Source organism: Ochotona princeps, chromosome 16 (genome assembly GCF_030435755.1).
Source record: "Ochotona princeps isolate mOchPri1 chromosome 16, mOchPri1.hap1, whole genome shotgun sequence".
NCBI lineage: Eukaryota > Metazoa > Chordata > Mammalia > Lagomorpha > Ochotonidae > Ochotona > Ochotona princeps.
The window spans coordinates 27,774,178-27,790,116 of NC_080847.1; the positions used below are offsets into that span (position 1 = coordinate 27,774,178).

The 15,939-nt window shown below is 58.0% G+C and overlaps 1 protein-coding gene across 5 annotated transcripts in view; it reads right to left on the reverse strand.

The window, feature by feature from the left end:
* The window catches only part of ADCY7 (adenylate cyclase 7), a 54,350-nt gene that overhangs the window by 5,758 nt on the left and 32,653 nt on the right, over positions 1–15,939 (reverse strand). For 3 of the 5 annotated variants that reach the window (XM_058674024.1, XM_058674025.1, XM_058674023.1), the window contains exons 2-15: positions 10,378–10,796; positions 8,984–9,187; positions 8,175–8,336; positions 7,871–8,020; positions 7,565–7,713; positions 6,875–6,986; positions 6,076–6,203; positions 5,147–5,305; positions 4,844–4,976; positions 2,258–2,449; positions 2,014–2,048; positions 1,579–1,662; positions 1,198–1,270; positions 188–285 (exon numbers count right to left, since the gene is read on the reverse strand). In XM_058674024.1, the coding sequence (XP_058530007.1) occupies positions 188–285; positions 1,198–1,270; positions 1,579–1,662; positions 2,014–2,048; positions 2,258–2,449; positions 4,844–4,976; positions 5,147–5,305; positions 6,076–6,203; positions 6,875–6,986; positions 7,565–7,713; positions 7,871–8,020; positions 8,175–8,336; positions 8,984–9,187; positions 10,378–10,548 (1,850 nt within the window). In that variant the 5' untranslated portion in view covers positions 10,549–10,796. Of the gene's footprint in view, positions 1–187; positions 286–1,197; positions 1,271–1,578; positions 1,663–2,013; positions 2,049–2,257; positions 2,450–4,843; positions 4,977–5,146; positions 5,306–6,075; positions 6,204–6,874; positions 6,987–7,564; positions 7,714–7,870; positions 8,021–8,174; positions 8,337–8,983; positions 9,188–10,377; positions 10,797–15,939 lie in introns of those variants that run through there. The other 2 variants (XM_058674026.1, XM_058674028.1) reach the window with 2 other exon arrangements.

Consider the following 15,939-nt stretch of genomic DNA (forward strand, 5'->3'; position numbering starts at 1 on the left):
TCCCACCACAGTCCCTTCCCACAGTGAGCATTTGGCAACCCCTGGCCCAAAGACTGAACCCCAGCAGAAGTGGCCCCTGCCAGTCCCATCACACAGCCCCTGAAGACTGTCTGTCCGGTGGCTCCTGCCACCCAGCCAGCCTGGTCCCCAGAGGGGCTGAATGGACCACCCCTCCCATGTTACCCACCTGGGCATCACCAGGACATGAACGAGCAGGATGCAGACAAAGATGAGGCCGGCACAGGCAAAGTCACGGCGAGCCCGGGGCACAGGTGCCAGGCGGTACTAGGAGTGACAGCAGCAGTGAGGGCTGGTCAGCCAGCCACCTGATGGGAGCCCTCAAGGACACGCACGCAGAAGAAAGGCTTACGGTCCCCAGGTCCTCATGGACACCATGGGCGCTAGCCACAGCTAGCCTCACATGGCATGCTCTTCCCAGAGGTCTTATGCCCCCTCATATACCCATTTACCATCTTCTTTCCAAGGTCTCTGAAACACAAATGCCCCCACCCCCACACCTCACCATCTGAGTCCCTGAGACTACTGTTGGGCCTGTCCCCACCTCAAACCAACAAGTAAGCTGGGCCTGGGCTGGCAGGAGGCAGCAGCCCCTCCACCGCAGCAGTCCCAATGGTCACAGCCCCCTGAGCCCCTCCTGCACAGGTGAGATGCCAGCAGAGGGCCCACCTGCTGGTCTTCCTGGGAACCCCCGCCCCTAGAAACCCCTTCTCTCTGGAGTTGAGGATACAGCACAGAGGCCATGACCCCCTTCTTGCATGGGCCACCCTGAGGGGCACTCGTTCTAGCGATGAAGTGGGTGGCGGCAGCCACCTGGGCCAGCCGTGACAGTGTGATCCCAAAATGCTGCTTGCTGCCAGCACAAACAGGGCCTTCCACAAGCTGATGCCCAGGTTGGGAGTCCCAAAGCCAGCACTGTTGACTTCAGATGCTGCTCCCAAACCAAGTGAGCCAGGAGGGAGGACTCTGCTATCGCTCTCTGAGAGAGTTCAGCCAAGGCTGGGTGGAGCTTACCTAGGGCTGGGTGGGGCTTAGCCAGGGCAGGGTGGAGCTTAGCCAGGGCTGGGTGGGGTTTAGCCAGGGCTGGGTGGAGCTTAGTCAGGGCTGGGTGGGGTGTAGTCAAGGCTGAGTGGAGCTCACCTAGCCAAGGCCACCAAGGCTCCGCCCTGATCCCCTCACCTCTCGTTCAAAGCTCTTCTCAAGGAAGATGGACCCAAAGGTGTGGAAGTCATCGGACTTGGAACAGCAGGGCCTGAAAGTGACAGTGCCGGGGTAAAAGGGGGTGCTGGAAGTAGGAGCTACCTCCTGGGAGGCTGCTTGAGCAAAAGGCTAGGCCCACCCAAAGGGAAGACCCCACTCAAGATATGGAAGGGAGTGGGTTGAGATTGGGGGGGATGGAATGGATGGGAGAGGTGGGAGGCTGAGAGAGGTGAGGGAGATGGAGAAGGTGGAGAGGGGAGGGGAGAGAAGGATTAAGGTGGAGTAAGGTGGGAGGATAAGAGGTGGGGAAGAGGATTGGGGTGGGGTGGAGTGGAGAGGGGTGAAGTCGGGGGGTCTCACCTGGTGGAACTGAGGCTCTCGATGGCATATAGCATCTCATCATCGTAAGAGTCGTCGTCTGCCCGCCCCCGTGGGGATGTGCTCCTAGAACCACAGCCCCCCAGCGACATCATCCCGAGCCTTCTCATTAGTGGGGTTACCAAGTAGCTCAGGGCAGGGGGCAGGAAGAGGGGGTCGGGGGAACCTACTAAGGCCCAGAGAGAGCAAATGGAGGCCCAGCATTGCCCTCAACACTGACCAGACCACCCCCCCAGCCCCAGCCCCGCTAACCCCAGCCCAGGGCAGGTACCCAACAGGGGCTCAGCACCATCCCAGAAGAGCCAGTTAGGCCACGGCCAAGTGGGCTGGGCCTCAAGGAGCTGTCAAACATGGCAGCCTGCCTGGAGGCAGTGGCATGTGGAGCAGGACTTGGCCAGGAGGGGGTAACGCACATACCTGTCAGGGGTCCGGTGTCGCCGTAGAGGAACAGCCTGGAAAAGAAGGGGAGCAGAGGTCACCCCCAGCACGCTGGGTCCCAACATGCGCCCTAGGTTTATCACCAGTGGGGCTGCCCAGGTATCAGGGCACCTAGCGCTGAAGCTGCCCTTGTGCCGGAGGTGCCATCCCAGTCAGCTAGACAGAGTGAGGTTCCAAGGGGAGGACCCTGCCCGCCCTCCACCCCGTGCATGAGCTGGGGTACCTTGGGCCTCCGGCTTCTGAGGATGGGGGTCTCACCGCTGCTCACACTCTCACGGTGGTTGAGGTGAGCGAAGGGCCGTGCTGCCCCCCAGGACTCTAGGTAGCGGGTCATGCGGACTGATGCTCGCATCTTCAGCGCTGCATCCCCTCTGGGCCTGGGCAGCTGCTGGCTGGGTGGGGGTGGCTGCTGGCTCTGCGGGCAGGACAGACAGGGGCTGTGCCATGGCCCGACCTGGCCCATCGGGAACTCGGGGTGTGTGTGTGTGGTGGGGGTAGGCTTCTCAGTCTGCCAGCCCCCTGCAGTGAAGGGGTAGAAGGTGCCATTGAGTGGCCGCCTCTGCCCCAGGCTGGGAGAGGCTAGCAGCCACTCATTGCCATTACTGCAGAGACCTGGGACCTGTTAACACCCCCATCCTGCTCCCCACACACACACCCTGCTGCTGTGGAGGACAGCTGGGAGGACAATCCCAAGGTGCTCCAGTCATGTGGTCCCCCCAACCTGGGCACAGGCAACCTGCCCTGTGTCTCCCATGGCCCAGCTAGGCCCCGCCTCCTCCACTAGTGTGTCAGAGCCTGCCCCCATCGCACGTGGCTGGGCCAAGCAGGAATGAAAAAGAGACCACCCCAAAGCCAGTGGAGACAAGTTGGGCCATCTCCAATGAGCTAAGTCTCCCTCTCCCACCTCCGCCTCTGCACACGCAGTCCCCTGTCCCCTGTCCTCTGCGATCTGCCCCCCTGCCCACATCCCTCTACTCACATCACACACACTGACTCCCACACCACAAGAGGCCACTCTCCCTTAGCCCCTACATCGTGTTGGGACAGAAACACTTTTAAACCCTTAGCCTTATCAGTGTGCCTGGTTCACACACACTAAGTGGAATCAGCCTGTCTTCTCCCGGTCTACGTCCCTGTCTTCTCCACTGCTGGCAACCACACCTACACAGCTCCCCGAGTAGGTCACAGTCGGGACCCCTCGGAAGAAGCCCCATAGGCATCGGCAGCTCCACATGGCCAACAGCTACGCCCCCAGAGACAGCTGCCTCCTGGGGAGCAGGCTGCACCACCAGGAAGGGCAGGCCCCCTGCTCGCAGCAGGGGCAGGCATACGGCACAGTGCATTAAACTGCCGCCTTTAACAGTGACATTCTACATTCCAGCTGCTCTGCTTCCAATCCAACAGAAGATGGCCCAGATTCCTGGGCCCCTGCCACCCACGTGGGAGATCCAGATGGAGTTCCTGGCTCCTGGCTCAGGTCTGGCTGTTGTAACCATTAGGGGAGCGAGCTAACAGATTAACAGATGGAAGATCACTCTCTTTGTCAACTAAATAAATCTTTAAAACAAACAAACAATCCAAACACCTCTCTGTGGCAAGAATACAAGGCAGCCAGCTCTCTGATTCCTGCAAGGCCTGCAAGGGATCTGCTGGCTGCAAGACCAGACCACAGGGGAAACGACTGAGCACAGGTCCCACCCAGCTTTCAAAGTAGCAACTGCGTGGACAAGCAACTGGAGGCAAGGCTGCAGGATCAAACGAGTCCAGAGACACTCAGGCTAACACATTCTTTTTCCGCTGAGAATTCCAGTCTGTCCAGCATCCGCAGCTTGGCCTGGGCCTCTGGCAGCCGTGCGGGGGTGGCTTTGCAGCTGTGGCCTTTTGGTTCGGGACTCTGCTGCACTCATTGAAAAGCCACTGGGGCACTGGCTCCAGGGCCAAAGGTGCAGAAGGGGGCCTGTCTACTGTGACAGGGGACAAGGAGGATAGATGGGAGTCCCTGGGACATGGCAAGGAAGGTTCCAGACAAAGAGCATCCAGGTGGCAGAGCCCGACATAGCAGGGCAGAGGTACATGGGAAGGGGCTGCAAGCGTGGGCGGGGCCCCGAGTAGGGAGAGGATTTCATTCTAGACAGCAAGGCATCTAGGCCACAGAGACCCAGGAGGGGTTTTCCCAGATACCAACTTGGCATGGAGGGTGCCTGGAGTGGAGTGGGCCCTGGGGGACAGGGCAGGATGAGGTCTGTGGAGGGCAGAGGCCTGGGAGGGCCCAAGACAGGAAAGCAGACTCTTGGGCCACTCAGGGCCGGTCCCCCACCCGCTGCCCCATCCTGGAAGCAAGGCAGTCGGGCTGGGAAGTGAGAGGGAGCCGGCCAGCATTCTTGAGCTAGCCCCAAAGATGATTCACCCCACGTCTGTCTGCCTGCTGTGCAGGGGTGGGTGGGCAGCCCGGAGCCATCCTCTGTCTGTGTGCCCTGTGCTGGTGCAGAGCAGGCAGCAGACAGCCCAGGGAGCCCCAGCCTAGCCCAGGAAGACCCCACCTGCCCTGGGGCCTGATGAGAGCCGGGCTATCAGAGCCCAAGACCCCCAGGGGTCTCCCTGGCTCATCCTCAACACGGTATATCTGGGAGCTGGAAAACAATGAGGGTCAGAGTAAAAAAGCGCCCCGCAGCTGCAGCTTATAGGGTGGTCAGCCCACCTATTACCCTGATTGCCTAGCATGGAATGCCTAGTGCCTGGGACAGGTGCTAGGGAGCTCACTCCCACCCAGACCCCCTGTGCCCCACCCCCCCCACCTGAGCCCTCCTACCCGCGGATCGATGACCAGGTAGGTGCGAATGTTCATCTCCTTCAGGTAGGGGTCACGCTGCTGCCCATGCCCCTCCTCCACCTCGTACGCCTTGTCCAGGTGGTTCAGGGTCGCCTCTGTGATGTGTACCCGGCTGCAGGAGACCCCAGGTCAGAAATAGTGCCAGTGCCCACTCCGAAGTGCACAGGAGACAGTGCCAAGCATGTCCAGACCCAGGACAGTTGCCCCAACAGCAGTTCAAGCACACCCAAGCTCACCCCGGCCCCTTGGCCTCTGACGACACCCCTGCCCACCGACACTCACCCTGGGACTCCAGCCGCCTCCATCCTGTTGGCCAGCGACACGTCATGGGACCACACATCATACTGCCACTTGCGTAGCCCGATGACACCACACAGCACATTTCCCGAGTGTATGCCCACACGCATGCTAATGTCCACACCTGTGGCCTCCCGGACCTGCCTGGGGCACAGCAGCCCTGTCAGCCCAGGCCAGCAGGGGGCGCCTTGGACCCTGAGGAGCAGCATGGGATGGGGGCAGAGGTATGGCAGCCCAGCCCAAGCAAACATCTCCTCCTCCACCTCCTACCACATCCCGGGGGGTGCACAGGCAGGTGCACCCCATCCCCAAGGCAGGGAGGAATTCCCACTGCTTGGACAAATCCCCCACTAGGGGATCCTTGCCCAGCACCCCTACTGAGGCCTATGCCAAGACCCAGGAGGCACCCAAATGCCACATGCTCAAGAACCTGGAGCTAACCCTAGGCAACAGGAGCCCCAGGGGTCACAAGGAACCCCAAGTTAGAGCTCACCGGGACACAGGCACACAGGGCCTCTCAGTCCCTCTGACAAAGGATGAGGAAGCAGCCAGCCCCACGGGTCCACCCACAGGGCCAGGAGTGAACCATGCCAGCCAGGATCCTTGCCACGGAGAGCAGAGGAGTGCCACTGGGCAGGAGTCTGCAGGTCCTCCTGCTGCCTGCCCAAAGCTTTGGTCCTCAGTTCCCAGACCATCCCTATCCAACCTCCCAATCTAACCCCCTTCACCCATCTTTGAGCCTCTGGCACACTGCCTGGGGTTCAAAGTCACAGGCAGACATAAAGGGAGGGATATCAGATCAGGCTGGAGCCCTCACTCCAGCCTCACTTTCCTCATCTCTAAGATGGGCACAGTGCATTCCCCACCACATCCTGGAGAGGCAGGACCCAGCACCAGGTCCGCCCTGCACCTACTTGATGGCCTCGCACATGTCCAGCCCCATTTTCACACAGTTCCGGGCGTGGGTGGGCAGGGACACAGGCAAGCCCGACACACAGTAGTAGCAATCACCCAGGATCTTGATCCGCATGCATTCGTTGGCCTGCAGGGTGAGGCAGTAGCCAATGGGGTCAGTCAGCGGGGAGGAGCGAACTGTGACCACGCAGGCCAACACCCAACTCCACGACTTGCTCATCACCAGCTTCCCCCACCACACACACACAGGTGGGATAGGCTGGCCAGGGGCTGTCTTCTACAGAACCAGCCACCAGGACCCGCTCCCAGGCCTGGCGGAAGGGCTGGGGGGCATGGGGGATGGGGGAACCTCACGGCAGGGCTGCCCCCTTACATCCCATTGCAGGCACACTGCACACACAGAACCGCAGCGTGCAGCCACACCTCCTCCCGGAACACCCTTCCCCTTCCTCTTCCTCCTTCACTCTCCCTTGTAGGTTTCTCCCACTTCGGCGGGCACACACATGCGGGCATCCTGCCGCCAGCACAGTGTGGTGAGGCCAGGCATGGTATCTATGCTTCTTCCAGACCTAACTGGGCTCCCGAGTGCTGGGTACTGCTGGCCCCTGCTTCAGCCTCCCGTGCTGGGGATACAGGATTTCAGCTGCCAGCTGGTACCTGCGGTGTTTGCCGCCTGGCCACTGACCCATGTTCAGCCATGGTCCCAGCATGGTGTTGGGCTCAGAACCCCTGGGGGGAGAGGCCCAGTGAGTGGAGTGTTAGAAAGGCTTGGGCAGAAGGGAGGCAGTGTTGGCTCACCTTGGCGATCTGGTCAAACTTGCCAAAGAGCTCGTTGAGCACCACCACCAGCTCCTTGGGGGAGCAGTCGCTGGCCAGGCGCGTGAAGCCCACAATATCAGCATAGAGGATGCTGCAGGCAGGGCAGGGCAGGTATGGCAGGTTGTCAGACCCCATGTCCATGCAGGAGGGAGCAAAATTCCCACGGCCCTGAGACCCCGCCCGACCCCCTCGCTGGAGCTCTCACAGTCAGCTCAGCACTCCTCCTGCTTTGCATCCAAAATCTTGCCTTCAGCACAAACATAGGAACTAGCTCAGCACTCGCATAGTCCCATCCTCCACATGTGCAGATGGAGGCTCAGGGAGGGCAAGGCTGGCCAAGGAGCCCAGAGGTGTCATTTAAAGCAGCTCCCTGGAGCATCCGTGACTGGCCACCCAGATCAAGGTCCCAGGGAGCTGACACCTAACTTGGGTCAGGGATTCAGGGAAGAGCCAGTAGCCCCCTTGTCACAGGGACTGAGGAAAGGCGTGGGGGGTTCCACCTCTTTGTTGGGGGGTAGAGCGTGTGCCCCATCTAAGGCCATCTACAAGGACGGTTCTCTGCCGATGGGCCTGGCTTGCTCCCACCAAGCTGCACCCACCAGCATCCTCACATCAGAACCCTGAGCTGACCTGCCCACCCCTGGAGAGGGACGCAGGACTGCGGCCCACCTGACATTCTGATGACGCTTCACATACAGGCTGTGGAAGTTGTTGTCAGGCGGGTAGCGACGGTCCCTGTGCTCCTTGAGCCGCTCAATGATGGCCAGTTTCATGCCCATGGAGATGTGCGCAGGAAGCACGGACAGTAGCAGGTTCTCCTGGCAGTGGGAGGGTGGGGCAGAGTCAGGCACGCCTCTCCTGCTCTGCCCAGCTCTCTGGTCCGCACCAACCTAGCTAGCCACATGGCCTCCCACATGTCCAGGTGCCCTGGAGTCTCAGCAGAGAGGGGTGATGGAGTGGCAGCCAGGGCCTCACCTGCTGGCGCTTCTCAATGCGCAGCTTCCGGCGGATCTGGATGCACTTGACCGTGTGGGTGAAGAGGTCCCGGGAGGCATCCTGCAGCTGGTGCTTGTGGAAGGCACCCGTGAGGTTGCCACACAGGAAGATAATGGCGTTGGCCAGAAGCTGTGGGTGGGCATCCGAACAGATATGGTCTGAACCCCCCCGGGGGGGGGGGGCACTGGTGATGCACCACAACCCCATCCGCCAAGCCAGCCCACTCCCCACAGTTCAGGCTCAGCCCGTCAGCCCACCACACGTTACACACTGCATCTCTCACCTGCAGCCCCACCTGGGCGCTGGGCTTGGTGAAGACCTCCCTCACAGCACCAACCACCAGGAGGTGGGAGGCAGTGGAGATCACCCCCACAGCCACGGCCGCCTGCATGCTGAAGGGCAGCAGCGTGTATACCACAAAGACCAGGAACAAGAAGAAGGGCACCTGGGGACAGGGTCAGGAGGCTCAGCTCAGCTGTCCGCAGACCTGAGCTGTCAGCAGGGACCTCCAGCCTCACAGCTACCCCTGGGCGCAGTGCTACATTCAGCCACAGAGGAGCCACAGAAATCAAGGCTCCCATAGGCTGAGTGCCCCCTCTGGGGCTGCTTGGCTCTCCCAGGGCCCACCGATGGGCAGCTCTACCCTCCCTCTGTCCAGAGGGCATCCCCTCACCCCTTTACACCACCATTAGCCCAGCCTCATCCACCTAGGACTACACAGCTTAGATGATGCCACTGCTGGCCAGGTCAGTGTCATGGGGGATGGGACACAAGCCAGTGCAGAGAGCTCTCGCTCGCTCTCGCTTTCTCTCTCTCTCCCCTCTCCCACCACTGGGGCAAGTTGCGCTAGAAGTTGAAGAACAGTATATGGCTTTTGTGGCCAGCACACCAGCCTCCACCCATCAGCATGGAAAATGGACAGGAAAGAAGCAGTCCAGGGCCCAGGCTGGTACACCAAGCCACAGCCTGTGCCGGCTGTGCAGGCCCAGCGTGTATAACACACAGGTCCGTGAGGGACCGGATGTCCACAGCGGGGGCAGTGGGCTGGCAGTAGCCAGGGCCCACGTACACCAGGGACCCCCACCCTGTTACCTGCTCCCACGCACAGGCCTCCTTCGTCCGCGAATCAAATACCAGCACGTAACCCAGAGTCATGAGGCAGGCCCAGGTGAGCAGTGCCACCGCCCTGAGCCACCGCCGGACAAGGCACTCGGCGTATACCAGCACATAGATGGCCACAAACACGGCGAGTGTCAGGAAGGCCGTGGCCAGCACGGCCTGGTGTTGAGCCGGGTCCTGGTGGGGTAAGGCAGACACAGAAAGACCTGTTTTTCCCCAACAGAATACTACTTCCTCCAAGAAGCCCACCTGGGTTAGCCACTCTTGGCACCCTCTGCCACATAGCTGACACCCTTGTCAAACACTGACTTCTTTCTTGGCCCCTGAGCTCTGCTGGCACTATCTTCAGGGCCTCACCATCAGCCCCAACATTCACTCCATGCTGGGCTTGGCTGGCCTCCTCTCTCCTAGGTTCCCAGGCTCTTCTGCGCATGCCTGGTTCCCTACCAGGCAAGGAGGGAGCTCAACCAGAGGTTTGGGAGGGGATGTGAGAGCAGGTGCCCAGCAACTGGAATGAAGGCACAGAGGTACAGCAGGAACCCCCCGCAGGCTCTGTACCCCAAGACTGAGTGCCTGGCGATAGCTCCCTGCCTCTGCTCCCAACCTAGCCCCCTGGTAATGCACACCCTGGGGGGCGGCAGATAATGGCCAGCACCTGCCACCCACGGGGGAAATTCTGGCTTTCACCTGGTCCAGGCCTACTGCTGCAGGCATCTGGGGAGTGGCCAGCAGATGGACGAGCTCCTCCCCCCGCACACCCCACTCACTCTGACTTTTAAAGGAAAAATACATTTTTTAAACATGAAATATGCAGTCCCACAGTCTGACGAGTCACCATCTAGAGTCTGGTGGCCACACCCACACAGTGGTTGATACAGGCTTTCTGCCTGGGGGAAGGGGAGGGCAGGTTAAGGGGGATTTTGAGGAGGGGCAGGCAGCTGGCGGACCAAGGGCCTGGGTTTTGAGGCTTGCTCCCACTCTCAGCTTCTTGGCAAGTCTTCAGGCCTGGATGGAGGCACTCCCAGCTCCTGGCCTAGCTTCAGCCATCGCTGTTTAGGGAGTGAATCAGGAGCTATCTGTCGCGCTCTCCGCCTCTGACATCACAATAGTAAAGAAGACTTCTAGGAAAGGCTGCAGCCAGGACCCAAAGACGACTGACTATGAAAGCCAGTCTGGGGCTCGGCGGTGTGGCCTAGCGGCTAAAGTCCTCACCTTGAACACCCTGGGATCCCATATGGGCGCCGGTTCTAATCCCAAACTCCACCTCACGCCAACTCATGCGTGTTTCACAGCACAGCACCTCATAGCAGAAGCACAGGGGCTGAGATGGCCCAGCCAGCCCCAGCTTCCCCGAGGAGGGGACTCACCCCATAGCTGAAGGCAAACGCGACAAGGGTGAGGCAGGCGGCTGTGGCGGCCACCAGCAGGATGAGCAGCAGTGGTCCGTGCTGGCTGGTGAGGCGGTACTTCTCATAGAGTGCCACCTGGTCCGGGCCTTCCTCACCCTCATTGAGAAAGTAGCGCCCCTTGGCTGGCATCTTCGGGCCCGGGCACACTGCTGCAGCCACACCCTCAGGACAGCCTCTGGCCTGGGTGACATCTGGTGGCCCACAGCATCCTCTGTGGGCCTAGGCTTCTGGCTTCTGGCTTCAGGCTGGCTGGTAGAGCCAGGCAGGAGCCCCGGGGAACTGCAGCTCCATCGGTGGCATGGGTCTTGGTCACCACATGCACCTCTGAGGTCGACGTCCCATCTGCCACAGTTGGGCTGAGCAAAGCTGTCTCAGTGCTGCAGAAACAAAGCAGACCCCAGTTTGTCCACTGCCACCACCAGCCAAGCACACACGCAGCCCACCAGGGTTGCAACATTTATCCCTGGAAGGAGGGAGCTTGGGCCCCAAGGTTTTAGGTTACTGGTACTAAGAGGTTGGGGTTGTAATCCAGGTATGATACTCAGAGGTGGGGTCCCAGAGGAGGCAATGACACAGGACTAGGTCATCAAGGAGCACCCCCTGCAGAATCCTGGTGGCTTTACAGGAGACACAGACACACTCTGCCCATCTTTCAAAATGTGATGCTCAGCGCCAACATGAGGTTCTGCCAGCAAGGCTGTCCCTCTCAGAGACTCTAAGTCTCCAGTTCCAAGAGCCAAAATTAATCTCTATTCTGTTGAAAGTAAGGCTGCCCACCCACCAACAGGAGCTGGAACTGGGGCAGGTTGGAATGAGCCAGGCTCCAGCACCTGCTGGTGGATGCTGAGGAGAAGTGAACCATGCCAGTCTACGGACAGTAGGTGCCAGGTCCATGAGCCCCAGAGGCTGTAAGCAGGGGCAGGCTTGGGTTGCCTGGCCCAGGTCCTTGGACCTGCCTGCAAGAACTGGTCCTCCTCAGTGCAAAGATGGAGCAGTGGACAGCAGGCTCTGAAACACATGGAAGATATGGCATCCCATGGAGTCCTACGGAGGACGTCTGGTACCACAGCAGAACAAGAACAGAGCAAATTGGACAACTACCCCAGTCAAATGATGACAACAAAAAAAGCTGGGTTAATGGAAACTCTAAGGTCAACCCTGTCAGCCAATGGACACTGGAAAAGTTTCCTCATCCTTGGATCGGGAATATGGACAGCATTTCAGAACTAGCAAAACCACTTGGGCAAAACCCTCGGAGCATGTACCACATCAGGACCCTGGGTTGATATCAGGTGGCTGTTCCCTATCCCCAGTTATCTGCTTATCTCCCCCTACCCCCAGAAACAGGAAGAAGAAATAGAAAATTTAGAAACAATGATCACACCCACTTTTCCCTAATCCTGGATGCTTCCCACCCTGATCAACTATGCAAACATCATCAAAAATAAACAAAAAAGAAGGTAAAGTTGCCTCAGCCATTTCCTTATAGTAATAATCCAGCGATATAACACTGCATGTTAAGCCACCCATCCCAAACAAGAGTACCTGGCTTGAGTCCCAGCTGCTCCAATTCTGATCCAGCTCCCTACTAACACACCTGGGAAGGTAGTAGAGAAAGCTCCAAGTACATGTGTCCCTACCACCCATGTAAGACATGCTTCAGCCTTGTCCAGCCCCAACTATTAAGGTATTTGGGGAGTGAACCAGCAGATGGAAGATCTCTGTGTTATTCTACTTTTCAAATGCATAGGTAAGTTTAAAAAGTTTTTTCCCCCAATCAGTGCCCAGTACTGTGAGGACTCTCCTGCCCTGGGAGCTCCTATCCCTTTCCAGAAGTTCCAAAAAGCAAAATGGAAAACCAGATATGACTGTGGGAGGTGATGGGCCGCTTGCCAAGGCTCCAGCTCCTTCTATGCCCAAGCAGGTGTGCACAGGTCTTGGTACCTATGGGACCAGGGGTAACCCACACAGAGGCTTCAACAGGCTGCAGATCCGATTTCAGTATAAAATGATCTTTCAACACTGGCAGCTAATTTTAAGAATTACTTAGCCTTGGGCCGTCCTCCAGTGCTTTCTCAGGCCACAGGCAGGGAGCTGGACAGAAAGTGGACAGCCAGGACTCAAAACAACACATACTTGGGATGCTATGCCACAGTGCCAGTCCTAATATTCAATTTGTAAGTAATGCTGCCCACTGGTTGGCAATCTCTAAGTCTATACTAACCAGTCTTAATATCACAAAAGTCCAAGGTTCAGTGTTTACCATATATGCCCCGTACTGTGCTCTGGAGGTTTGAAAACAAGGTCCTTACAAGGTTTGGCCCTAGAGGCACCCGATCCAGGACACTCCTAACAGGGCACTTCTTGGGGTGGGTCGTATGGCACAGTGGGTTAGACAGCCACCAACAGTGCTAGCATCCCAGATGAAAGCTCTAGATAAGTGCCTACTGCTCTGTTTCCAACCCAGCTTCCTGCTAATGTGCCTGGGAAAGCAGCAGAGGATGGCTCAAATGCCTAGGTCCTCGCCACCCAACCTGACAGACCTAGATGGAGTTCAAAGCGCCTGGCTTTGGTTTGGCTCAGCCCTGGCCATTTTGACTCCTTAGAAAGTGAATCAGCAGATGGAAGATTTTTCTTTCTCTCCCCATCTCTATGTCACTCTAACTTTCAAATAATAAAATCAATTTTAAAATTTTTTAGGGTTTTTTTTTTCATTAAAAAAGGGTTGTTTTGCAGACCCACAGTGATGGTTCAGTGGCTAAATCCCCACCTTGCATGCACTGGGACCCCATATGAGCACCAGTTCATGTCTCAGCTGCTCCACTTCCCATCCAGCTCCCTGCTTGCAGCCTTGAAAAGCAGTCAAGGACGACCCAAAGCCTTGGGTCCCTGCACCCACCTGGGAGACTGTCGCTGTCCGCAGCGATGGACTTGGTGCACGGAGCCGAGAATAACACATGTGGACTCTGATGGTCAAAGTGGAAGATTATTAGTGGCATCAGACTTTATACACTGAGGGCCATATGGGATAAGGGAGGAAGTATTGAGCTTATCAACAAAACCCATCAACAGTTTCTATACTTTTGTTTGAACTCCTTCTCTTTTGTATATTCTACCTAGTGTTCTCATTCACATGCTATCCACTCAACTGTTCTCATACAAATTATATCCAATCAGTTATACGCAAGGTATCCATTTGATTGCTATCACACAAATATTATCCAATCAATTGTAATCCTGTGCTCCTGACCTTCTAGGGTCACAATGTCCTCCCACAGGAGACCTGGAAGAGCTCCTGGCTTCGGATCAGCTCAGCTGTAGCCATTGCAGTCACTTGGGGAGTCAATCAGCAGAGGGAAGATATTTCTATCTCCTCTTCTCTCTAAATCTGCCTTTCCAATAGAAAATAAATCTTAAAAAAAAAAAAGAAAGAAAGAAAAACAAGTGCTGCTTTTGCAGGGCCGCCAGATTTTTCCTTCCGGCCACCTTCCGGCCGCTGTACCAGGCCCACCAGAAGACATCACTCTACACAAGGCAGATGCAAAGGGTGCTGGGACCCAAGCCCAAGGCCAGCTTTTCCACTGTCAGCCCTGGGGACTGCACCAAATGAAACAAGCACACTAACAACTGCCTGCCCCTCCACCTGCTGTCCACGGCCACCAGAACAAGTCAGGGTGGTCCTACTCTCCTGGTGCTCCCCCTGACTCCCATCCTACCTCTGGCCCAGTCCAGGAACACACACACACACTGAACCCAGGCCACTCTTGACCCAGATGCTGACCTGGCCCCTCCTGGCACACAAGGGTGAGCCAGCCTGGAGAGGTTTCCCAAGAGCTCATGGAAACCCAGGCCTGGTAAACATGGCTCTCAAGGATCTAATTAGGCCACTTCCTGGGCAACGGCCGGCAAGACGGGAGCTGTGGACAATAGGCAACCCTGGGCACAGGGACCGCGGCCCACCCGAGGACTTCGGCCAGCTCATGGGACAAGCCGGGCAGTGTGAGGCCAGGCTGGGAGCCAAGGATCCATTTCTCACCCCTGGAGGGGTCATCCAGGCAGGCAGCTCCACTGGCCAGCTTTCTCTCGGCAGCCCTACCACCTTCCCCCATCCCAAGCCGAAGCCAAAGGTCCCCCATTATCAGCCAGGCACCAACTCCACAGCCAAATGGAGGTACCTCCCAAACTGGGTTCTGTTTTATATGGAGCCAAATCCTGTCCCCTTCATCCCCACCTCTACTCCTACTGTCCTGGCCTCATTAGACACCGAGCCCTTAATCTGAAGACGTTGTGTACGTGTGGATCCCCCACCTGCAATCACACTCCCTATCTAACCTGGCAGGGGAGCGCTTTAGCGAGAAGCCTCCACCATGGTCCAGTTGGGTAAGGCTGTGTTTGACGTCTGCTGAGCTCCACCCCATCCCGCTACACTGAGGCCCCTGATTCTGGTGCCACGTACCCCAAATCTGGCTAAAAAGCCCCCATGACCAAACAAACCATCCCTATGAGAATCCTACTGGAACTTCTGTTGACTAAGGAAAAGAGGTGCTCCTCTGTCAGGGACCCGGAGCCGCAGGCACACCTCTGAGCAGCAGAGAATCGACGGGGACGGGGCCTGCCAGGAGCCCAACCCCTGGATGCAGCTGCACGTGAAGCCCAAGCCAACAGCAGATATTTGAAGACCACAGGGTGATCACCAGCCATGAAAACACTCTGACTTTCTGTCACTTGTCACTCCCAGTGCCAAGATCCACAGCAGGAGTCCTGGACCAGACCGTGTCTAGGGTTGATGGGTCTGAAGTTAGAGGGAAGAGGGCCCCACTCCGCCAGAAGGTGAGAGGGGGATTCTGCAGACACACGGTGCCCTGGCTATATCCTTCTCTGGACACCCCGTATCTCCTCCCAGTTATCTGTGGTCCCCATGACCCAGGCCCCAGCAGGCTAGAAAACACCCCGGGCTGGCTGCAGGTGCTTGGGTTCATGGGGTGCTCCACCCTCGCGGGGGGTGGGGTGACCTCTACTCAGGAGGTGAGTCAGGCAGCCTACATGAATGCTCGGACACAAACACACTTCTCTTGCACATCCAGGTGCCCTCGGTGGGCTCGCAGAGGCTCCCAGCCCTTCACAGACTCTACAGGACTCCTTCCACTTTGCCTGGCACTATGACTTCCTCAGCCCCGTGCCACCTGCCCTGAGGTCCTCATTCCCGCTCCCATGTCACCAATGCAGGATCTCACAGCTCCCAGATGGAGAGCTGAGCGTGGAACACATGCCATCTGGGGGTCGCCCTCCATCCTGCCCATCATGATGCTGCAGCCAGAAATTCCCTCACCTCCCCAAAGGCCAGTACTCGCAGGCCCAGCCCTCCACTTCCTCCTCAGTGCTGGGGCTCAGGCCACAAGGGCAGGAGGCCAATGGACCTCCCCAAGGACCCAGCCACCGGCCTCTGCCTTGCCAGGGCAAGGAGGCCACAGAGACCCAGCACCGCCTCCTCCAGGAAGCTCTCTGAGCTCCACCCCACAC